General features: G+C 37.2%; 1 protein-coding gene across 3 annotated transcripts in view; it reads left to right on the forward strand.

Annotated features, from left to right (window-relative positions):
- Positions 1–24,213, forward strand: part of ATG2B (autophagy related 2B) — a 74,614-nt gene that overhangs the window by 5,242 nt on the left and 45,159 nt on the right. For 2 of the 3 annotated variants that reach the window (XM_055418479.2, XM_055418481.2), the window contains exons 2-14: positions 5,127–5,289; positions 8,655–8,807; positions 9,504–9,606; positions 11,773–11,935; positions 12,716–12,895; positions 17,218–17,314; positions 17,808–17,993; positions 18,946–19,100; positions 19,191–19,296; positions 20,003–20,264; positions 21,510–21,660; positions 22,365–22,457; positions 22,597–22,785. In XM_055418479.2, the coding sequence (XP_055274454.2) occupies positions 5,127–5,289; positions 8,655–8,807; positions 9,504–9,606; positions 11,773–11,935; positions 12,716–12,895; positions 17,218–17,314; positions 17,808–17,993; positions 18,946–19,100; positions 19,191–19,296; positions 20,003–20,264; positions 21,510–21,660; positions 22,365–22,457; positions 22,597–22,785 (2,001 nt within the window). The remainder of the gene's footprint in view (positions 1–5,126; positions 5,290–8,654; positions 8,808–9,503; positions 9,607–11,772; positions 11,936–12,715; positions 12,896–17,217; positions 17,315–17,807; positions 17,994–18,945; positions 19,101–19,190; positions 19,297–20,002; positions 20,265–21,509; positions 21,661–22,364; positions 22,458–22,596; positions 22,786–24,213) is intronic. The other variant, XM_055418482.2, reaches the window with a different exon arrangement.

A 24,213-nucleotide genomic window follows, 5' to 3' on the forward strand; every position in this document is an offset into this window, starting at 1 on the left:
TATTTAAAATTCTAATCTTTGTGAAGAGGAAAATTGCTTATTATCTTTAAATTCAACTTTAAATGTTTGATCATAAAATCAGAAACTTACTGTCATTTTCTGTCTCTCACAGAGATTCTATGTGTAAAAGTCTGTTTTTATTATGTAGACTATATGCTCAAGTGTCAGTGCTTTGAGATGGAACATCCAGTCAAGGGTACCACTCTTCACCCTTCCCGTTGTCTTCTCTTGGTACCAGTCTGATGTGTGGCCTGAGTCAGAATGCAGATATCCATTTGTATATTTAGTGCAACTTTTACATGTGTTTTAACTTTATTTGAATGGTGATGCCTGGGTTTAAACTAATAACGATGTGTTCTTTTCCTAGTTAGTCTTATGATACGTATTAAAAAGAAGCGTACTGCTTACTGTTTGCTTTCCTTCATTCTGCCAGTTGCACCTTAAATTCCTAATAGTGCTTACCATTGTGCTAGCTAGGCACTGGGGAAGACAAGGAACAATAGTTGGCACTTATAAAGTATTGACTTGGTACCAGAAACCATGTTGGTACCTTTACGTGTGATTTCATTTACACTCACAGGAACCTTGAGAATTTGGTATTTTCCATGTTCTATGGGTGGGGCTTCCCAGCTAGCACAGTTGGTAAAGAAGCTGCCTGTCAGTACAGGAGACACAAGAGATACAAGAGATACAGGTTTGATCCCTGGGTTGGGAAGATTCCCCTCGAGTAGGAAAGGGCAACCCACTCTAGTATTCTTGCCGCAATGGTTGCAGAGTCGGGCATGACTGAGCGTGAGCTGGTAGGCTGGCTGGCTGTTTTATGGATGAGGAAATTGAGACTCATGTTAAAAACTTGTCCAGAACCACCCAGCTCGTAAGTGATTGAGCTACTGTTTTTTTGTTTTTTTTTAGCTACTATGTTTTAAGACTATTCTTTTTTTTAAAAAGACTATTCTTAAAACATCTTTGCCCAATTTTCTTTCAAAAATTTCTGAAAAACTACTATATTCCTTGTCCATTTTTAAATTGACTTAAATTTTTTTCATTATAAGTTTATTTATTTATTTATTTTTTTCATCTAAAGATATTTTATTGTCTTTCTTTTGTATTTCTTTTTAACCATTTAAATATTGAAGTATGGTTAATTCATAATGTCATATTAGCTTCATGTTCATTATAAGTTTAAATGTGTGTGTTTGTGTGTTACTTGCTCAGTCGTGTCCGACCCTTTGCAACCCCATAGACCACAGCCCACCAGACCCCTCTGTCTATGGGATTCTCCAGGCAAGAATACTAGAGTGGGTTGCCATTTCCTTCTCCAAAAGGAACTGTAGAAAGAAAGTGAAGTTGCTCAGTTGTGTCTGACTCTTTGCGACCCCATGGTCTGTAGCCTACCAGGCTCCTCCATCCATGGAATTTTCCAGGCAAGAATACTGGAGTGGATTGCCATTTCCTTCTCCATATAAGTTTAAATCGTTGAGGATAATTTTTGTTGTGTTGTAAATACTGATATAATAAAAATATAGTTTTTTTTTAACCCAGTAAGCTCTAAATACCCACCATTATATATATAAACATATTTAAACAAGGTCATCATTAGTAGCTGGAAATTTAACAGTGTATGTTTTTCTGTTGAACCCTCATGTCTGTTCAAGTTCTCTGCATAATTTTTTTGTAATTTATGTATTTTATCCTAATTCATGTATTTTATTCTTACATCTTTTTTTGATCATGCTGTCATTTCTCTAAAAAAGACATGTAACTAAATTATACTGAAAATTTTTGTCACAATTAAGCTTTCTTTTGCATTAAGTGAATATTTTTCTAGTGTAACATTTTAATTCCCACAATGATTTCTTCACTATTTTTTCTTTTTCCTTTTTTTGAATTTTTTGGTCGTTTAAGTGGTTTGCTCCAGTTCTTACCATGTTGATCTTATCAGTATCTCCTTCACATATCATTAAACTTTTAAGTGTTCAATTTTTCCTCTGGATTGTTTTGTTATTAGAGTTATGAGTGCAGTTGATCAAAACAATATAAATGTATTATACATTTGAATAACTAAACATAAGAACTTTTATTAGAAATATATTTATTGATGTTTTTGGTGTGTTTTCCCCTCCTCTGCTTTCTTCAGGTATCCTTGGATGAATATACTTAAAAGTAGAATTTGATAGGGCTCAACATAAATTTCTAAACTTTTAAGATAGTCATAAGCTTGAGAAACACCCGTCATTAATAAGTAGATGAGAATTGTAGGGATTTTGCAGTAACAGAATCACTTAGTTCTTTGATCTTTTTTATGGCAATGCCAAAAAATGTGTATCAAGTGGGGAAAGGCCAGAAGACTAAGTTGGTGGTTCTGCCTGAAGTTTTTTTATATCCTCGGCAGAGCCTAAGGGATGATTCAGGGGGGGGAAAAGAGATACGCATTTTTTTGGCTCAGTGGGAGAGGGGGACCAAAAAAAAAGGGACCCAACATGATGCCACTTCTCAGAAGGTCCATTTTAGGAAAGAACATATTTGGAGATTGCCTGTGTGCTCTGTCCCCAGTCATGTCCTGCTCTTTGCAACCCCATGGACTGTAGCCCTCCAGGCTCCTCTGTCTGTGGGATTTCCCAGGCAAGAATACTGGAGCGCCTTGCCTTTTTCCCTTTCCCTCCAGGAGATCGTCCCAGCCGAGGAATGGAACCTGAGTCTCCTGCTTGGCAGGTGGATTCCTTACCACTGAGCCACCAGGGAAGCCCATTTGGAGATTAGGGATCTGGATACTTACACTTTAAAACTAGCCAGGTCCATGTACTCTTTAGGAAATCTGTAGGATCTCCCAAATACCAGTGTGAAGAAAGCCTGTTAAAGTAGTAACCTCCAGTGAAATAACATGCACCATTCTAAATTTCCACGTTCAACGTGAGCTTTGTAGATGAAGAATTACAACACTACCCTTATGCAACATGGCATCCAGGAAGCATCTTCATGTAGACTGGTTTTTGATAAATATTTGTTGCTTTAATGTAAAAGTGTATTGTCTGTTAGAAATTTATTCTTCTAACTGTATTTATAACCATCCGTCATTCTTCTGTTGTAGTTAACCCTTTACTGAAAGTGCCCTCAGTGGGATCACCTAAACCCTAACTGTCACTGAATTCAGTGGACATTAAAAAAGTCTTTGACTTCTTGTTAGTTTTTGTTGCACTTGATCATTCTTTATGTTATGTTTCCACAGTTTTCTAGGAGAAGAGTTTCTCTTGATTTTCTTTCTACTTCTCTGCTTATTATTATTCTGTTGTTGTTTTTCACTTTGCAGGCTCCTTTTTCTTGTTTCTTAAATGTTGGTGTTTATCAGGGTTCTGTCCTAGGTCTCTGGTCTTTTTATTCTACGTTGGTTCTGAAAGTCTGTCTCTCCTCACTCCTGTGGCTTCATTTACCTTCTGTGTTTATAAAGCCCCTCTGTATTACAGGCCCACATGGCTCTCCTGAACTCCAGACCAGAACACCACCTGTGTCCTGGCCATCTCCACCTGGGGGTCTGCTCAAATATACTCTCTGGAACTGAACTTCTCACCTCTCCCTTCCCTAACTCAGTACATGGCACCACTGTCAAAGCCGTTGCCCAGGCCAGCAACTCGGAAATTATTTTTGATTCCTTCTTTCCTTTACCACTCATTATGCCAATTATTTTTACTTCCTAATATGTTATTAGAAAAAATCCATCCATCTCTTGCATTCCTCATTGTCCCTATCCTTGCCTAGCCAATTTCTCTTAGTTTCTCTTATTTATAACAGCCTTTCTGCTTGAGTTTTGCTTTCCTCCTGTGAGTGGCTCACTGACTAGTTCTTTTCTCATCATGGCACCCTTGCTTAAAACCTTTCAATGGTTTCACATTGCCCTTGAGATAAATTTCAGACTTTAACATTAATTACAAGGGTTTTTGGATCCCGCTCACCCTTATCTGTGTAGCCTTATCTCTGGCTCCTCAGCCTTGTATGCTACACTAAAGCCTAAAGCAGCTTTTTCCCTCTACCCAAATACTCTTGTATCTCAGATGTATGTATTTGCACATACTGACCTCTGCCTTCTTTGAATCCTTCTACATGCTATTGTATCTGTCTGGACCATTGTGTGCAATTAACTCCTCAGTGCTCTGGTCTCAGCTTTAAATAGCACTTCCTCAGGCGGCCTGCCTTGAATCTCCAGACTAGGTTCTTTTACATGCTTAAGGTAGTACAGTGTATTTCCTCTTTCATGCAACTCATCACATGTGTCTTTCATAGTAAGCTATTTTGTCAGCTTACTGAGCACCAGGAATCATCTATATCTTGGTCTCTGATTTCTTTATCCTTAGTGCCTGAGACATGTATAAACATATTTGTTGTTCAGTTGTCCAGTCACTAAGTCGTGTCCACCTCTTTGTGATCCAATGGACTGCAGCATGCCAGGCTTCCCTGTCCTTCACTGTCTCCCTGAGTTTGCTCAGACTCATGTCCATTGAGTCAGTGATGCCATCCAACCATCTCATCCTCTGCCGCCCCCTTCTCCTCTTGCCCTCAGTCTTCCCCAGCATCAAGATCTTTTCCAATGAGTCGGCTCTTTGCATCAGGTGACCAAAGTACTGGAGCTTCAGCTTTAGCATCAGTCCTTCCAGTGAAGATTCAGGGTTGATTTCCTTTAAGATTGACTGGTTTGATCACCTTGTTGTCCACGGGACTCTCAGGAGTCTTCTCCAGCACCACAACTCGAAAGCATCAGTTCTTCAGTGCTCTACCTCTTACATCCATACATGACTACTGGAAAAACCATAGCTTTGGCCATATGAACCTTTGTCGGCAAAGTGATGTCTCTGTCTAGGTTTGTCATAGCTTTTCTTCTGAGGAGCAAGTGTCTTTTAGTTTCATGGCTGCAGTCACCATCTGCAGTGATTTTGGAGCCCAAGAAAATAAAATCTGTCACTCTTTCCACTTTTTCCCCATTTATTTGCCATGAAATGATGGGTCTGGATGCTTTGATCTTAGTTTTTTGAATGTGGAGCTTTAAGCCAGCTTTTTCAGTCTTCTCTTTCTCCTTTGAGTAAATTAACAGTTTTATTTTCTTGTGATTTCAAAATACTCTTGTTTTTTCTCTTTAGTGTCTCAATGAGATCCTGGAGTCAGCAGATGCACCTTTAGAAGTCACAGAAGGATTCATACAGTCCATTTCTCTGTCCGTTCCATGGGGCTCCTTGTTGCAGGACAATTGTGCACTGGAAGTGAGGGGGTTAGAAATGGTCTTCCGACCTCGACCCCGCCTAGGTAGGTGTGTTAGGTGTTTCTGTTTGTTTCTGTTTTTACTTTTCAGAGATTGGGAAAGTAGCCTAATTGCATTGAGTATTTAATTTAGTACCTTGCATGTATTTGTAAGATTTTCAGTAGATAAAATTTTAGGATGTGGCCTATGTAGGGGGGTGGGTGTGATTATATCTTCAGAGTTATTTCTCTCTCTCTTTACCCATAAGAACTTTAGTATGTAGGTGACTGGTTTAGTTATTGGTTCAGTTCAGTTCAGTTATTGGTTACCAGTTATCTAAAGTGACTTATGCTTTTTTTTTTAAAGTTTAGTTGATTTACAATGTCAGGTGTACAGCAAAATGATTCGTGTGTGTGTGTGTGTGTGTGTATACACGTTCTCTTATATATATCTATATATTTTTTCAGATTCTTTTCTGTTGTAGGTTTTTTATAAGATACTGAATAAAAAGTGATTTATGTTTTCAAAATTCAAAGTATTGTGCCAGAAGCAAGGAAGTGCGCAAACACTGATGGAGAAATGTTAAAAGGACACAAGATTGGGTTTGAAGGGGCTCCCATTGGCCAAATCTGGAAAATTTGAGTATCAGAAAGGATAATGACAATAATGAATTATAACACACTAAAAGAAAAACTAAAACCTGATGTCCACGTCAACTACAAATAAGTAAATAAGTATGTAAGGGGGGAAAGGAGAAGGATTGCCACTACTGATAAACATATAAAGAATAAAAGGTGGAATATCACCATGTTTTCAAGCACCATAGTAGAAATTAATGGAGGGTGAGGATCATGAGTTGATGCTGACACTGTTCTGAAGGGTTGAGGATCTTGACATTTAGGCGGTATCAGAATATCCCCTTCCATTTACATATTATTTAAATTCTGCGGGAAAAAGTTTCTTGTCGGTGGAGAAAATTGACAGCACCATCACTGAGAGAGCAGACTTGACCTTATCATGGGCGGGCCACGCTGGCGGCACGTGCGTGTCCTGAGGCGGTGGGCTGGGAAGAGGGGAGCCGCTGAACGTGCTTAGCCTGAGTCGGCCAGGAGGAAGCAGTCAGACAGATCCCAAACCAGAGAAGGTCTGTTAACTAGCTGGTTGGTACTGTTGTTGTTTTTTTAAAGGTTCAGTTATGAAAGACAATGAAGGTAGAGGAACTATTTAAAGGAGACTAAAGACCTGATAACTAATTGCAATATGTAACTTTTTTTCTTTTTTTTTTTTTTTTTTCCTGTGGAGAGTGTATTGAGGCAGGTGGGAAGATTAGGGTATTGAATGTGTGATGGTGGTGGCTTAGTAGCTAAATCGTGTGCGACTCTTGCAACCCCCTGGACTGTAGCCTGCCAGGCTCCTCTGTCCATGGGATTCTCAGGATAAGAATAGTGGAGTGGGTTGCAGGATTCTTGCCGTCCCCCAGGGGACCTTCCCGACCCAGGGATTTAACCCATGTCTCCTGCATTGCAGGTAGATTTTTCACTGCTGAGCCACCTCACTGAACGTATATATCGTGTCGATGTCACATCACTTGGGTGTGTTAATGGTACTGAGCTTTTGCAGGAGACTGATCTCGTTCTTAGGAGTTACATGCTGCAGTTGTTAGGGATGAGTGTTGCAATATCTAGTTTAACGAAAGCTTGTGTGTGTGAGTCTCAGTGTGTGCACACGTGTGTGTAATCTTGATGAATCCAGGTGCAGGGTATGCATTGTACACATCTTAGGATTGAACATTTTCGGAAGAAAACTTCGGGAGGAAAAGGTTTAAAGTAGTAGTAAGTTGTTGTTTACAAGTATGTACATGTAGTAGCTTTAATTATATATATGATGGATTCTGATTTATAAAACCTGTATGTTGTGCTTCTTGCATGACAGATACTGTTCTGAGTAGTTTACAAGTTGTATCCTCACAATAACTCTTTGAAAAAGATACTTTTAATTGTATTCATTTGACTCAATAGGAAATTGATGCATAAATTGTCTTTTAATAACTTGATCAAGGTCATAGCTAGTTAAGTGGAGAAGACAGGGTCTGGACCCAGGGAGTCTAGTTGAAGAGCCCCTGTTCTTAACCACTGTGCTGTTTTGTGTACTGGATTGTCTACTGAAGAGTGTTTGTGTCTGGCGTATTATAAGCTTGTAAGGTCATGATGGTGAATCATCTTAAATTAGGAACGTAAATGCTTCCAGTGACAAGTGATGTTTGTAAAGATGTGTTTGAAGAATTATAATCCCAAGTGCTGCCTAAAACACCAAAGTTTAAATTATGCTTAGTAAAATTTAGGATCTGTATTTTTAAAGTATCTGTAATCTGTGCATGGAAATTCTTAGTAACCTGGTATTAACAAGAATACTTTATATTTTAACCAAGCTGAGGAGACATACTAGTACATTCCTATGGAAAGTGAAATGTTTTACCCTTATTTTAAAAATATTTCATTAGAAGGACTTTCAACTTTAATTTTAGAAGGCAGTAATTCTAGTAATCTCTTGTCAGTTTGTTTTGGATAACATAAGGAAGTGTGATAGAATTCTTTTGTAAGGGTACATCTGGAAAGGACTTTACACAGTTTGTGTGTTCCTTCTCCAAGGCTGCTCTTCTGGTTTATCTACATTTTTACTTACCTTCTAAAGCCCATGTCAGCTGCTACCTCTACTTTCCGATGAATTCCCTCAACTATAGAAGATTTAGCCTCTTCTCTTACCTGATATGATATTTTCTGTTGACACTCAGTTGTTGCCTATTAATTTTTCTTAATTATATCTCATTTCTTCCACTATCTTGTAGTCTCTTTGAGGGCAGATTTAATAATTATTGTATTTTTCTAGTCAGCCAACTGTGGCCTGCAGATCAAATCTGGTCTGTTACCTGTTTTTATAAATAAATTTTTATTGGAATATCACCTGGTATACATATTCACTCATTCATTAATTCTCTCTGGCTGCTTTTGTACTAGAGTGAGAGAGTTGAGTAATTGTGATAGGAGACCATATGGCCTCAAAGCCTCAAATATTTGTTATCTGATCCATTGCAGAAATTTTGTTGACCTCTGTTCTGCAGCATTTTGAACCCATATAAAATATCCATTAAATACTTGAGTAAATATGTGAATTAGTATTTGGCAGATATATACCGTGTAATGAGAACATGTGTCTCAACTTCTTTCTGTGATTTTTCCTCCCTTCTTGGTTATTATAAGGTAATGTTTAAATCTCAGGAGTAAGTTCTAGAATACTGTATCCCTGGGTGATACCATGATGCTAAATATCTCTTGGGGGATTAAGAACTTACTAGTTTGAAATGTGTAATTTTAAAGAATGGTTTAGTTGTAACCATGAGAAGTTATTGAGGATTTGTCTGTATTTTCTGTAGCATCTGGTTCTGAGCCCATGTATTGGTCAAGCTTCATGACCAGCAGTATGCAACTGGCAAAAGAATGTCTTAGCCAGAAACTAACAGATGAACAAGGAGAAGGATCCCAGCCTTTTGAAGGACTTGAAAAGTTTGCTGAAACCATCGAAACAGGTTTGGCATTGTTGAGTATTTTCAAAAATTTTAGATTATATTTAATAATTTAGTACCTTGATTTAGTAAGCATCGTATAAGAAAAACTCACTGGAGTAGTTTTTTTAAAAATTGCTATTCTTACTTCAGAACTTTAGAATTGAAGTTATTTAAAAAATTATACAGTATTTGGACTTCCCTGGTGTCACAGTGGATGGAAACCCACCTGCCAGTGCAGGGGACATGGGTTCGATCCCTGGTCCAGGAAGATCCATATGCTGGGGAACAGCTAGGCTCTTGCACCACAACTGCTGAGCCTGTGTGCTGCAACTACTGAAGCCGTGCTCTGCCGTGAAGAGTAGTCCCATCATACCCCACCTAGAGGAAGTCTGAGCCCAGCACTGGAGACCCAGTGCAACCAAAATCAACCAAATAATTTTAAAAATTACACAGTATTCAGTTTAGTTTCATGTTCTTTTTTTACCCTAGTTTCTCCTTTGTTTATTTTATCATGCTTGTATAATGAAGGGATTAGAATTCAACAGATAGTGTTAGTCATTGCCCCAGGCTGAGATGTAACATGGTGTAAGTTCTCAGCCCACAAAATACTTATTACAAAACTCACGATTTGGGGCTTTTTTTTTTTAGGTACAAAATTCAACTTTTATTTTGTAAGTTCTTATTAAACTAATTTAGTATTTATTTGGTTTATTCTAGTACTAAGAAGAGTAAAAGTCACTTTTATAGACACTGTATTGAGAATTGAACATGTGCCAGAAAATTCCAAGACTGGAACTGCACTTGAAATTCGAATAGAAAGGTAAGACTTCTTATATCTGAAAACAAATTACCTTGTTCTTTTCCTTATAAATAATAAGATCTGACTGATTAGATTCAGGATACTTTAGGAGATTCAGTCAGTCAGTCAGTTCAGTCGCTCAGTCGTGTCTGATTCTTTGCGCATGAACCACAGCACGCCAGGCCTCCCTGTCCATCATCAACTCCTGGAGTCCACCGAAACCCATGTCCATTGAGTTGGTGATGCCATCCAACCATCTCATCCTCTGTCTGTCCCCTTCTCCTCTTGCCTTCAATCTTTCCGAGCATCAGGGTCTTTTCAGGGTCTTTTCCAGTGAGTCAGCTCTTCGTATCAGGTGGCCAAAGTATTGGAGTTTCAGCTTCAACATCAGTCCTTCCAATGAGTATTCAGGACTGATTCTGTGAGGGTATTTTAAGGTCAGTATGTATAGTAGAGATCACTTAGAAAGATATAAATACATCACTTTTAGTTTTCATTGTTTGCCCACTGGGAACTCCTATAAATAGACCTAAAACGGATTGATTTACATACACACTGCAGAGCGTTGTTTTGAGGTTGTGACTCTTCACCAGTGTCTTAATGCCACATGAACCACCAGCAGAGATGAGCAGAGTGAAGTATGTACACCGAGCACCAAAGACACTTTGTTTGTGGATATGTTGGGAACCTTTACTGAGTTTTAAACAGATACGTTCTGATTCCTGTCTTTGACAAAACATACCTATTAGTGAATCAGTTACTGTTAACAGATCTTTGAAATTAAGTTGCATTACCTTAAAATGGTGTATTTAAAAAATATCTAAAATCTTATGCAGTTAGAACGGTATTACTTTGGAAACAGTGACAGATTTTATTTTCTTGGGCTCTAAAATCCCTGTGGATGGTGACTGCAGTCCTGAAATTAAAAGACACTTGCTTCTTGGAAGGAAAGCTATGACAAACCTGCTGCTGCTACTAAGTCGCTTCAGTCGTGTCCGACTCTTTGCGAGCCCATAGACAGCAGCCCACCAGGCTCCCCTGTCCCTGGGATTCTCCAGGCAGGAACACTGAAGTGGGTTTCCATTTCCTTCTCCAAGGCATAAAAGTGAAAAATGAAAGTGAAGTCGCTCAGTGTGTCCGACTCTTCGCGACCCCATGGATTGCAGCCTACCAGGCTCCTCCGTCCATGGGATTTTCCAGGCAAGAGTACTGGAGTGGGGTGCCATTGTTGTCTCCAATGACAAACCTTGACAGCATATTAAAAAAACAGAGACATCACTTCGCTGACAAAGGTCTGTCTAGTCAAAGCTACGGTTTTTCCAGTAGTCATGTACGGATGTGAGAGTTGCATCATAAAGAAGGCTGAGCGCTAAAGAATTGATGCTTTCAAGTTGTAGTGCTGGAGAAGACTCTGGAGAGTCCCTTGGATAGCACGGAGATCAAGCCAGTCAATCATAAAGGAAATCAGTTCTGAATATTCTTTGGAAGGACTGATGCTGAAGGTCTAGTACTTTGGCTACCTGATGAGAAGAGGCAACTCATTTGAAAAGACCCTGATGCTGGGAAAGATGGAGGGCAAGTGGAGAAGGGGCTGACAGAGGATGAGATGGTTCAATGACACCACCGACTCAATGGATAATGAGTTTGAACAAACTGGGAGATGGTGAAAGACAGGGAAGCCTGGCATGCTGCAGGCCACACAGCGTGTGCTGCACAAAGAATCAGACACTACTTAGCTACTGAACAACAGCAACAACAGTTTTATTTAAGCTGAAGATGAGTGGTAAGGACTCAGAATAGTTACAGAAATCCAGGCAGTGGCACATCAGACTCGTGTTTAGAGTCAAATGCTGTCTCAGTGTTTCGAGAGATGTTTGTGAGGGAGCACAGGAATTATTTTCCTCGGAGCTAACTTTAGGAAGTTACTCATTTTTCCCCCCAAATTTAGGAGCCTCAAAATATTACCTTCTTGGGGTTAATTTAATGTTTCTTCATGAAAATATTTACGAGAGTAAAGCATGATAATGCTGACACACATGTGATAGGTATATTCTAAGAAGAGCTAACACTTGAAAACTTTCTTCAATTTCAGCAGCTGTGTGTATTTCTTATAATTGCAAATAGGTCTTCCTAAGACCTAACTCTTCCTAAGAGTTTTATGCAAATATTTTTGTTTTTCACTTTCAGAACCATGTACTGTGATGAAACTGCTGACGAGTCCTCAGGAATTAACGTACATCAACCCACAGCTTTTGCTCACAAGTTACTTCAGCTCTCTGGAGTGTCTCTCTTCTGGGATGAGTTTTCTGCATCTGCAAAATCCTCCCCAGTGTGTTCAACTGCGCCAGTGGTAAGGAAAACAAATCAGAGAAGCCAGAAGCGAAATCACAGATTTTCAGAAGGTTTACTTGAGGACTATTAACATTTCCTTAGATGTGTGATATGTACTGATGGGTCTCCTTGTGATCTGAGAGCTGACACAGATATTCAGTAATGGGGACATATATTTCAGATTTAAAATTTTACATTTGTAAAAAAAATTTGTAATTAATGCTGTTTCTACCAGAAATATATTTGCTGTGTATTAATTTAATAGAGAAACATTGGGTTTCATGTCTTAGGGAGAAATGGCATGTTAACATCTAATATCTTTTTTATAATAAAAACAGGCAACTAAGCAATGTTCACATTTACTTTCCATGATGCATGTACTGCTGAAAATGTTATGTTACAAGTCATATCTTGTAAGAATTTTATAATCAAGGAAAAAGAACTGTGTTCATCCCTTCTCAGAGTGGAGAGCCCTTTTATAAATCAGTCACTTCATAGTTTGTCTTTTACTTTATTTCAGAAATCGTATTTTCTTAATTATTGGATGTATATTAAATTTTCTTATTATGTAATTTGAACAGATGCTGTGCTTTTTTTCATAAAGTACTTTTCCATAATTTGCCTTTTTTAAGGTACTGTGTTTTATGCTAGTTCTGCAATACTGGTTTATCCATTGTCACAGTACAGTTTTCATGTGAATACTATATTCTTCTTAAATTAACAATCGTGTTTTGCTTCTCAGTTTACTTACACTAAAGTATTTGAAGGAATTACATTTTTTCTTCTTGCGTTACTGTAGGAAACAGAGCCAAAACTGTCACCTAGCTGGAATCCAAAAATCGTTTATGAGCCTCACCCACAACTAACAAGGAATTTGCCAGAAGTAGCACCTTCTGACCCAGTGCAGATCGGAGGGCTCAATGGTAGACTGGAGTTGAGTCTCACATTGAAACAGAATGAAGTACTTCCCGGAGCTAAGGTCAGTATTTGTTTTATTTTCTGTAGATAAAAACAGAGTAAACCTGGAGGCATTCTTTATGCTGTGACCCTCTGATTGGTTCTTGTAGATTGTCCTGTGACTAGGTTACCCACTGCCTTGGAGTCAGTATTTTTACCCGCAACTGGTGCCTCTGTCTGCACATCTTGGAGTTCACCTGAGGCCCACCTTTGCCCATCTGCTGCAGCGCAGGGTTTGAAACTGTCTGCTGCACTCAACTTTCCCCCGCTTTCAAAAATGGTCATTAGTTCAGATAACTAGGAGTTTCTTAAAGAATCTCTTTCATCATGAAATTAAAAAGTTAAAAGAAGGAGAAATTGAGAAAACGTGTTAGCTGAAAGTGAAAATTAGTTGCTCAGTCATATCCGACTCTTTGCAACCCCATGAACTATAGCTGCCAGGCTCCTCTGTCCATGGAATTCTCCAGGGAAGAATACTGGAGTGGGTTACCATTTCCTTCGCCAGGGTATCTTCCTGACCCAGGGATTGAACTTGAGTCTCCTGCATTGCAGGCAGATTCTTGACCATCTGAGCCACCAGGTAAGCCCCCATGTTAGCTGAAGGAGATGTTTAATTATGTGTATATAAAACTATCCACCTATGTGTATTTTGAACAGAATGTCCATTTTTATAGTTGTGTAATATTTATGAAAAGAGATGAGTTTTTCCCATAATGTTGCATAGCTTGTAGAAGTCACTGTAAAGACAACTATACCTCTTTCTTAGGGAGCAATACTGAACAGTCTGGAGAGTCAGGAAACTTGCATTTATTTAGTTAGTTAATTATGTGTCTTTCAGGTTATTGTTTTCAGGTTCTTAAACCTAATTTTCCATATAATCTGTGTAAAATGCAGTTTAGGAAAATACCAGGATTTATTCATTTGTATTTTCATGGATATAACTAGCTCTAGACATTTGACTGATTACTGTATGCCAGAGCCCATGCTGGTTGTTGGGACAGACATAGAAATGAAAGTAATGCAATCTTTGTCTTAATAAAAGATAGTGTAAGAGGCATAGACATGGCTGTGGGAATGTGTAAGAGGGAACCACTCTGTACATGTGAACACACACAAAAAGGTTTTCAGAAGATTGACGGATCCCCAGAAATCTTTCTCTGGAACAGAGCACCTGATTAGAGTTGGAGGGGGAGGAAGGTGCAGAGTGAAATGTTGGTGTTCCTATTACTATTATTGGTTTTCTTTTTTTTTTTTTTGCCACATCACGTGGCTTGTGGGATTTTAGTTCCCTGACCAAGAATTGTGCTCCGGTCAACAGCAGGGATTGACCTGGGGTCCACAGTAGTAAAAGCCCAAATCTTAACCACTGGACCACCAGGGAAATTTCCTGATGTTGCTCTTACTGATTATCCCTCCTCCTCTTTGATTACTGTTCTGTTCTACTTCAGTTCAGTTCAGTGGCTCAGTTGTGGCTGACTCTTTGCAACCCCATGGACTGCAACACACCAGGCTTCCCTGTATATCACCAACTCCCGGAGTTTACTCAAACTCATGTCTGTTGGATTGGTGATGCCATCCAACCGTCTCATCCCTCTGTTGTCCCCTTCTCCTCCCGCCTTCAATCTTTCCCAGCATCAGGATCTTTTCAAATGAGTTAGTTCTTTGTATCAGGTGGCCAAAGTATTAAGAGTTTCAGCTTCAGCATCAGTCCTTCCAAAGAATATTCAGCACCGATTTCCTTTAGGATGAACTGGCTGGATCTCCTTGCTCTCCAAGGGACTCTCAAGAGTCTTCGCCAACACCACAGTTCAAAAGCATCAATTCTTCTGCACTTAGCTTTCTTTATAGTCCAACTCTCACATCCATACATGACCACGGGAAAAACGATAGCTTTGACTAGACAGACTTCTGTTGGCAAAGTAATGTCTCTGCTTTTTAATATGCTGTCTAGGTTGGTCATAACTTTTCTTCCAAGGAGCAAGCGTCTTTTAATTTCATGGCTGTTCTACCTCAGGTGGTAGGAAACCCTTTTACAGGTCTTAAGCCTCTTCACAGAGTAACAGGATGGAATGGTTAATGGAGCAGAGAGCCATGGGTATGTGTAAACACTATAGGAATCCCTACTGTGCCAAGATCCTTGGGAAACTGAATACATCCCTGCCTCTGTAGAATGTATTTTCTAATCCTTTAAGAAGGAAGAACCATAGCGATACCTTCTTGGGTTCTGTTTTGGTTAATTATTGCTAGTCCTCAGCATTTGTATATTTGATTTTTGTGCATATCCAAATGTTTTGCACGTTATGAACTGATTTATGTAAGTGCCTTTTAGGTGTTACTTTTGAACATCTGTGTATTAGGTGACAGAGGAACCTCTGGAACTATTGCATTGCTGTTAGCCAGAGTTTAATATTTGGAGATATTCTTCTTGCCTATATGGTAATTTTTTTGTAGCAACTGGAATATTTGAGTACATTTTGTTCTTAATGAAAATGAGTGCTAGACAGAAAAATTAAAGTTCTGAATATCAGCATCCAGAAACAGACCTCCTAAACTTAATACAGTGTAAACAAAGATAGCATTAATTAGAAGCCTCAAGTTTCAGATCTTTAGTCTCTTTCTTTGCACTTAAGTCTTTCAGCTATGGGATCAAAATGTTAACTAGAGATTTCATGTTACTTTTTCAGTTCTCTGAGACTATTCACCACTCAAATAGTGTGTAAGTTTGGTGTTCCACGTGTTTAGTTTTATCAGATGTCTTCAGGAATACATTATATATGAAAATAGGGGACTGCCTAAATTGAATTTAGAGATATTTTGTTTCAATTGCTGTGTTACAGTGAGTTTGAAACTTGAAGCCTGACGTGCTGCAGTCCATTGGGTCGCAAAGAGTTGGACCCTACTGAGTGACTGAACAACAACAGCAAATTTTAGTTGTTAAAATGTTTTAAGTTTTATATTTCCAGAGGAAAGTTATATGTACTTTGTTCTTTGTATGCCAAACTCAGAATGACTAATAATGACATATTTCTATGACAGTTAGAAGTGAAACTCTTAATCATGTATTCTAAATGCAGATTAGAGACTATGTTTTCAATGCTTAGAAATTAAAAACCAATTTTTAAATTCAGCATATAATCACAAAGAAATTTCCCCACTGTCCCCAGCGATAACTCCTTTCAAGGACTTGGAAGTCACCAGTCAGTAAGGAGCCCCATAAAAACCAGTACTCTGGGTCAACCTAAAATCCTGACCCTGAATCTGTTATATGGCCTTGTGTGAATCACTTAATCTTTGTGAACCTATTTTCTCATTTGTAAAACAGGAACACTACTAAGACTTAGAGGAAATAAAATAAAAACATCTAACACAGTGTCCCAATACTCAAAAAAGGTGATAATAGTGATTATTATTGGAGAATGTGTTGCTTTGAGTTATACCATGGAAATTTCTCAAAGTCACTATGTAATTTATTTTTTTTCTTAGAATCAGAAATTTGTTTCTCTCCTATAAAAGTTGTCATATCCTGAATATCAGTGTTTTCTTAATTGAATTATTTTTAAATTGTAAAATGGCATAAAGATCATAGGAGTCAGTGTTAACATTAGGACTAAGAAGAGACGAATGAAAAGTAAGGCAGGCATACTTAGCTTTTCAGAATGTGACGTAGGGAATAGAGTGATTGTTTTTGTTGGAGTGTATGCTACAGAAGTCAGAGTGAGAGTGGGATTGGGATTTTATTTCTAGAAGGAAAAATGGACAAAGAGGTGGAAAAGAGAAGGGAATTCCACATGAACTTCCTCTCTTCTGTGGCTTCATGTTGGTGGAGAGGAGGTTTCGTGGGCATTTGGAGGGGCACACTCTTGATAGAGAAGGTCCTTGCTGTTATAGATAGGAGTGTGATCCATGGGCAAACTTAAGAAGGCTACCTTTATTTGTCCTTGGTTTGAATCAAGCTTTAAAGGTTGTGATTTGAGTCTTTTGAAACCATAATGGGAATGAATACTCGATTGCTGCTATCTTAATTTTTTTGGAGACTATATCTTAAGGCCTCCTCAGTCACCTTAATACTCAGAAAACTCAGAGACACAAAGAGTGACATTGGTCCTTCCAATGTGGAATTTCTCAGGAGGATTTTTCCCTCTTAAAATAAAAGTTGATGACCTTTTCATTTAGATTTTCTTTTCGTTTAGATTTTGTGAATTAGTAGAGAGAATCTGAGGTGAAGGAATCCAAGGCTAACTAATTAGTATTCCTCTTGGTGTTCTGAAATATACTGGGATTTATGGTGATGAGTTTATAAAGAGTGTTCATCTTGAGTAGTTTTCTTTCTTTCTTTTTTTGAAGTTGGATATTGATGGACAGATAGACTCTATACATCTATTCCTGTCACCCAGGCAGGTGCACTTGCTTTTGGACATGTTAGCAGCTATTGCTGGACCAGGCAAGTATAACTGTTGTTATTTCTAGTTCTTTAAAAAATTTTAGTTAAAATATATAGCATAGAAATGGGAAATTATTGTATAGGAATGTATGAACTTAAAGATGCATTATGAATTAGAATCCTCAGTAGTTAAATTTGATTCTTTCAAATTGCATTATGATGGCACAGATTAGCATTCAGGCTGACTGACTTCCTTGGTTGGAGGTAGTACTTCATACAACTGAGAAAGTATAATTGTTAAACTCAGTAAATAGCACACACTTAAAAAAATTTTAAAGACATATATATTTAATAATAGATAAGATCTTGTGATTTCTAGCTAGCTGCTTAGAGCTATTGCCTAGATCTCTGATTAATATTAAATACTGGTGGTTCTGCACTGACTTGTGGTACTAAGTTGCCATTGGTATTGGATAAGTGGGTTGGGAGAAAATGCTTAATTAAGTAACTCCAAATTTAATTACTCTTTTGCTTTTCTTTTGTATACACGTAGAAAATTCAAGCAAAATCGGGTTAGCTAATAAAGATAGAAAAAATCGACCCATGCAGCAAGAAGATGAATACCGAATTCAAATGGAATTGAACCGGTATTATTTGAGGAAAGATTCCCTCTCTGCCGGCATGTCTTCAGAGCAAAGCTTTTATGACACAGAAACGGCTCGTACACCTTCTAGCCGGGGTAAGCAACTCAAAAAGTTAACTCTAGATTGGTACATTATCATCATAGAGCAAAAGTACATTTGACTTTGGCTTCTATAAAATGGAGTTTAATCATGAAAAAACCAACGATCTACACTTTAAGAAGGCTTAAATTTATAAGTTGATCGAACCACAGCTTGACAGTGACTGGCACACAAGTGGTACAGTATCCTTTTTTGATTGTGTGTCTTGTTTTGTAAAACATGATTTATTCTAAGGAAAGTCAACTAAAAATGTGGGTTTACGCAAAAGATAAAATGGGAATAATTGTTCATTTTGTCAAATTGTGTGCTTACATAATGATTTACAGTAGATTCCTTTAAACAGAAACCTTTGTCCATTAACCTGTCAATTGTAAATAAACAACTACATAATCTTTACCCAGTTTACTTTGCATTTATAGGTGTGTCTTAATGTGTAAGCACTAATACAAATCAGTTTAAATAATGAGAATCAATTTCAATATGGAATGTAGTGAAAAATTAAAATCTATTCAAGAAATTTTGGCCATAACAAACTTCATTTGCCTGAAGGTAAAACAGTTTGCAGAAAGAAGTAAAACATAAATAGAATTCTAAATAAAATATTCAACTCTTTTTTTTTTTTCAAGAAATAGCTGTATCCATGAAACCAGAGGTTGCAAGATACTATCTGAAAATCATATGACACTTAATGACGTTACATTACACCATATGAAGCAGCTTATCATATATTTTTTTTAAAAGTTCACCAGTGGGCTAGCTTAACGTTTTGTTAATCTATGTTCAGCTGAGTTTTTACTATGACATTAATATCTTGAATGCAAATTTAGAACATCACTGTATCTCAGATAATCTGAGGGAACAATATAACATTAATATATATGAAGATCTTATTTAAAGATGTGAATTGGTGGAACTATAATAAAACTGACAAAGTTTAATTCTCTCTAGAAGAAGAAGTTTTCTTCTCCATGGCTGATATGGACATGTCACACAGTCTCTCTTCTCTTCCACCCCTTGGGGAACCCCCAAGTATGGACCTTGAGTTATCATTAACTAGTACATATACAAATACCCCAGCAGGATCTCCATTAAGTACTACTGTGGTAAAGTATTTAATTTTTTGTTCTGTTATTTAACAAGTTACTTCTAAAATTTTGCACCTTATTCATATGCTTAAAAAAATTATACTATAGCTTCAGCCAACGTGGGGAGACTTCCTTGATCATCATAAAGAACAGCCAGTAAGAGGATCAATGTTACCGTCCAACCTAGTTCACCCAGCATCTTTACAAAAGACTGGTATGTAAAAAAAAAGAAAAAAAGACATTTGTTGATAGTTTCCACTGGAATTTTAAAAAAATTATTAAAAAATATGTCATTCTACTGATTCTTTTCTCTTTCTTCATAAATTTTTTTTGGTGTAGACCTTTTAACAAAATTTAGAAAGAAAATGAAGCACTGTTGAACAATTCACTATGAAATGTTTTAGAACAGTTGCCTATTTATTGTATTCGTGTATTAAAAAATTTAGTAAAAAGTACACCCTAAGTTTCATATTATTATTAAAAATTTAGGAGTCTCAATCAACTGGTCTAGTTTTTGTTTCTCTGTTTAAACATTCCTTAAAAGAGAACCTCAGGTTTCCTTTCTGCAAAATTTAATTGAAATAGACACAGGATTAAAGGAAAATTTGATGAGCAGCTTCTGGTTAATCTCTGACTTATTCCAGTACAGTTTTATTAATTCAAAAGTTTTGTTTGTATTGTCGCAATTCTTTTTTTGTACTTCACATATCAAGGATCTTGCGTATCAAATGTAGAAAGATTGCAGTTTATTATTTTCCTTTTTTAGGATCACTGAAACTGTTGTGTAATCATTTGTTTTTGAAGACTCAAAGCTCAAGTTTAGTTTTAAAACTAACACGAGTACATGTTTCATAGCTTTGATACACTGGATTCTTTAAGTATTAGCTTTTCTGAATATAATTTTAACACGTGTATTTCAGCTCTCCCCTCTAGGTCTGTTTCAGTGGATGAATCCAGGCCTGAACTTATTTTTAGAGCAGCTGTGGGAGCATTTTCAGTCTCTGTGCTTCACATTGATCCTTTATCTCCACCTGAATCATCCCTGAGTGTTAATCCATTGACACCAATGGCGACAGCTTTCTTTACCTGTATAGAAAAGATGGATCCAGCACGATTTTCAACAGAAGATTTTAAGTCTTTCCGAGCAGTATTTGCAGAAGCTTGCTCACATGATCACCTTAGGTAAACTCTTACATTTGTTAATAATCCTTGAAAAAGAACCAGATGTGAATTTTTTCATTTACCTATCTACCTGTCTCCATTTGTTTTTCTAATTCACATTTGATTTGTAAATGAGTGGAATGAATGAGGATTTTATTTTCTGCAGTACTGTAAGATGTTTACCATAGACTCTCCCATTCAGGTTATTTGGCATGTGAAATACACAGATGTAAGATCTATTTGTTTGGAGTTGTCTAAGTTATCTTTAGCTCCCTGAGGTGCTCTTGTCAGGTTTCTTTGACCATATTGCCATCATTCCCCACTGACACCATTATGATCATAAAAATAGTTCTACTGTCACTGGCCTAGCAGAGATGTCAGTGGTGGTGAGAGTAGATGGACTAGTGAAAAGGGACTCGAAAGTGATTCCTGTGCCACTAACCATTGGGTGGGAGATGATAACTGAGGCTCACCCTGAGCCTGGATGCTACATTTTCAACTTCTGCTTTAAAAAAAAAAAAACTGAAGCTATTCAAATAGCCACCTAACTTTCCATAGGTTGAGTCCTAATAGATAAGGAGAAAACTAAATTTATAGGTATGTGTAATATTGTTAGCATGCAACTACTATTTTAACTTGAAAGTAGCCTATAAATTGTCCTGTCATATATAATGACTTAGGGACATATATTAATATTTTTAGAAAACACTTTGGGCTTTTGTTTTATTTTTAACTATTTTAAGTATTAAAATTAATACGTTAGGACCATAATATTTATAATAAAAGTGCAAAAGTGTTTTTTTTTTCTTCCCATTTTGGACAGTTTCAAATATCTGCCAGTAGGAAATACAATAAAAGCAACAAAAGCTAGAGGTAGGCCTTCATTTGAGTTTTACTGACTATAAAGTTTTTAAAATACTGCATGATCCTTCTAGATATTTTTAAGAAGCTATATGCATATATTTTCCAGATTTGAAAGATTTTATTCACTGCAGTGTAAATTTTAAAATGTAGAAGAGGAAAGGACAGTGTTGGGGGAAAAAATCCTGGATAATTTCCTGTCAACAGATATGATTTTTTATCTTATATCAGGGAACAGGGAATTTGAAGCAATCTTTCTGGTTAATATCCTTAAGAATGTTAGTTATTACTAACCGTTTGAACTTGGTAGCACAGGTAGGCGTTAACAGCTGTACGGTATTCTTTGATGCATCAGTTAACCTGTAATCGTACGGAAACTCTCAAATGCTGCATTTTTTATGACAGATTTATAGGCACTGGCATCAAAGTGTCCTATGAACAAAGACGAAGGTCGGCTTCCTGCTGTCTCAGTACTGACGTGTCCGTTGGGCAAATGGAACTTTTGGAATGCCTGTTTCCAACTGATTCTCATTCTGTTCCTCCTCACTATACAGAGGTAAATGCTGATACTTTTCCTTTAGGGTTATTCTTTACATCTGTCTTGCTTTTTAAGAATTGTATGAACAGCAGTGATTTTCTTAAAAAGGCATAGGAAGTTGTATCAGCAGAAGTTTATTGTGTGTGTTTGCATTTGTGTTTTGTGGAAACAGATTTTTCAGTGTGATATTCAAGGCCACTATTGGAATGTGTTGCATTTTTAGAGTTGATTTGTTCTAGAGTCAGACAGGTTTATGACAAGTGATTTAATTTCACTCATTTTTCAAGCACGCTTAATTTTAGAAGGATTCTGTTATTCAATAAATACTATTGAAAGCCTGCTATGTGCTGAGCATTCTGCAAGACAAGTGGAATATCTTGTGCTCGTTTATTGTTAATCTGGTTTTTTCCCCTGTCCTTAAAAGCATGTCCTAGAGAAACTTTTAAAAGCTATCAAAGTAACATTTTTATTGCTTTTACCTTGTCCTAGTGACTTATTTTCAATGTGTTTTATTTGAACACTTGCATACATTTTGCAAATGTGACGCTGAAGATTGCAGAAGCTCACTAGTTTGTGTAAGAGTCACATTGATAGTAAGCGACAGAACTGAAGCTTAAACCAGCCTTTCCAACTTCAAAAAACTCTCCCCACTATTATATTATCTCCTCTGCTAATTCATCTTAATAGTGTACATTTAAGTTATCTTCCTCTTTGTTTTTAAGCTTTTAATGTTCCATTCCAAAGAGCAAACTGATTCTCACCCCCCTGTGTGTCTTCAGCTTCATTATAAGCATTCTGAGAATAAAGGACCTCAGGTAAGAGATCTTTTTGTGTGGTTACCACCAGTAAATTTTCATTTGATGTCTATTGTATCATAATCACAAGGATTTAATTTTATAGAATTGTCAGTGATCATATTAATTCTTTCTTTTTTGTCTCTCTTTTTTTTTTCAGGGTAGTCAAGCAAGACTTAGTTCCGTTCCTCAGAAGGCAGAATTACAGGTTAAGTTAAATCCAGTGTTTTGTGAGCTGGATATCAGTATTGTGGACAGGTTAAATTCCTTGCTTCAACCGCAGAAACTAACTACAGTGGAGATGATGGCGTCACATATGTATACTTCATATAATAAGCATATTAGTTTGGTAAGTGTTTCAAAAGTTGCAAATACTCATCATAATTATAACTAGCTAATAGACTTATTGAGATGATTTCTGAGTTAAGTAGTCTTAATAGATTAAGTAGCGTTTGTTATTAAAATAGCATTATATGTAATAATGAAAAAATGGAAGCATCTTTTATGTCTAGGTAGTAGAATAGCTGAACGAGTTGTGATCATGTACTGAATGGGATTTTATGCTGCCACTTTAAGTGATGGTTACAAAGGGGGTATAGCAACAGGAAGAAGGCTCCTAAAGAAATATGAGATGAAAAAAGGAGAATACACATAAACTTCTGTTATAAATGTGTAAGTTAAATCGTATAGAAAAAGACTGAATGGAAATATATACCATTCGGTAGCATCGATTACAGTAGAGTAGTAGAATTAGGTTTCCTTTTCTGTGTTTATCTGAGTTTTATAAACTGTGACTATAATATCTTCACAAAACATTTTTTCACGCCTATAGTGAACCACTTGAATCTCCTATAAAAGGTAGCCCATATCATGTAGGGTATACTCTTGAAAATGGGAGCATCATTTATCATACTGTGTTATTGAGCATCACATCGCGTCACTTTTACTTAGATCTGGTGCCTGGTGTCTTTTCTAAGCAAAACAAGTAAGTCAGATTTGCAAGATGTCTGTTAGGGATTTTAGGACTAAGCACAAATAGAGACAACTTTGGCTAAAAGGAAAAGGTAGTTTTCTCTGTATTGCCTCTCCCTTAATTATCAGTGGGTATTCACATTAAATCGAGATTCTTTAACTTGCCAACAGTTGCTAGTTACTTTAAGTTCTGTGGGTTAGTGCCTGTATTTGCTGTTAGCCATAGATACACTGGAATGATGATTTAATCTCTTAAACAATTACAAATTTTTTAAATTGAAGTATAATTGATTTACGGTGTTGGGTTGGTTTCTGCTGTGCGACAGCATAAATCAGCCGTGAGTATGCATACATCCCCTCCCTCTTGAACCTCCCGCTCACCCCCTCCCACCCTTCTAGGTTGTCATAGAGCACTGGGTGAGCTTCCTGTACTGTACAGCAGCTTGCCACTAGCTCTCTGTTTCACATATGGTAATGTATATGTTTCAGTGCTACTCTCTTGAGCAACTTTTGCTGAGAGTGGGGATTACTATTTGAAAGTCATAATAGGGGAGAGAAAGAATCAGATCCAAGTCTTAGCATAAAAGCAGAACTTTCTAATCTAGGCTATCAGAGACTGATCCATGAAATTGAGGAGTGTTATCCATGAAATTAAAAGACGCTTACTCCTTGGAAGGAAAGTTATGACCAACCTAGATAGTATATTAAAAAGCAGAGACATTACTTTGCCAACAAAGGTCCGTCTAGTCAAGGCTATGGTTTTTTCCGTGGTCATGGATGGATGTGAGAGTTGGACTGTGAAGAA

Source organism: Moschus berezovskii, chromosome 21, assembly GCF_049115385.1.
Source record: "Moschus berezovskii isolate FMDL1 chromosome 21, NW_MosBer_1.0, whole genome shotgun sequence".
Taxonomy (NCBI): Eukaryota; Metazoa; Chordata; class Mammalia; order Artiodactyla; family Moschidae; genus Moschus; species Moschus berezovskii.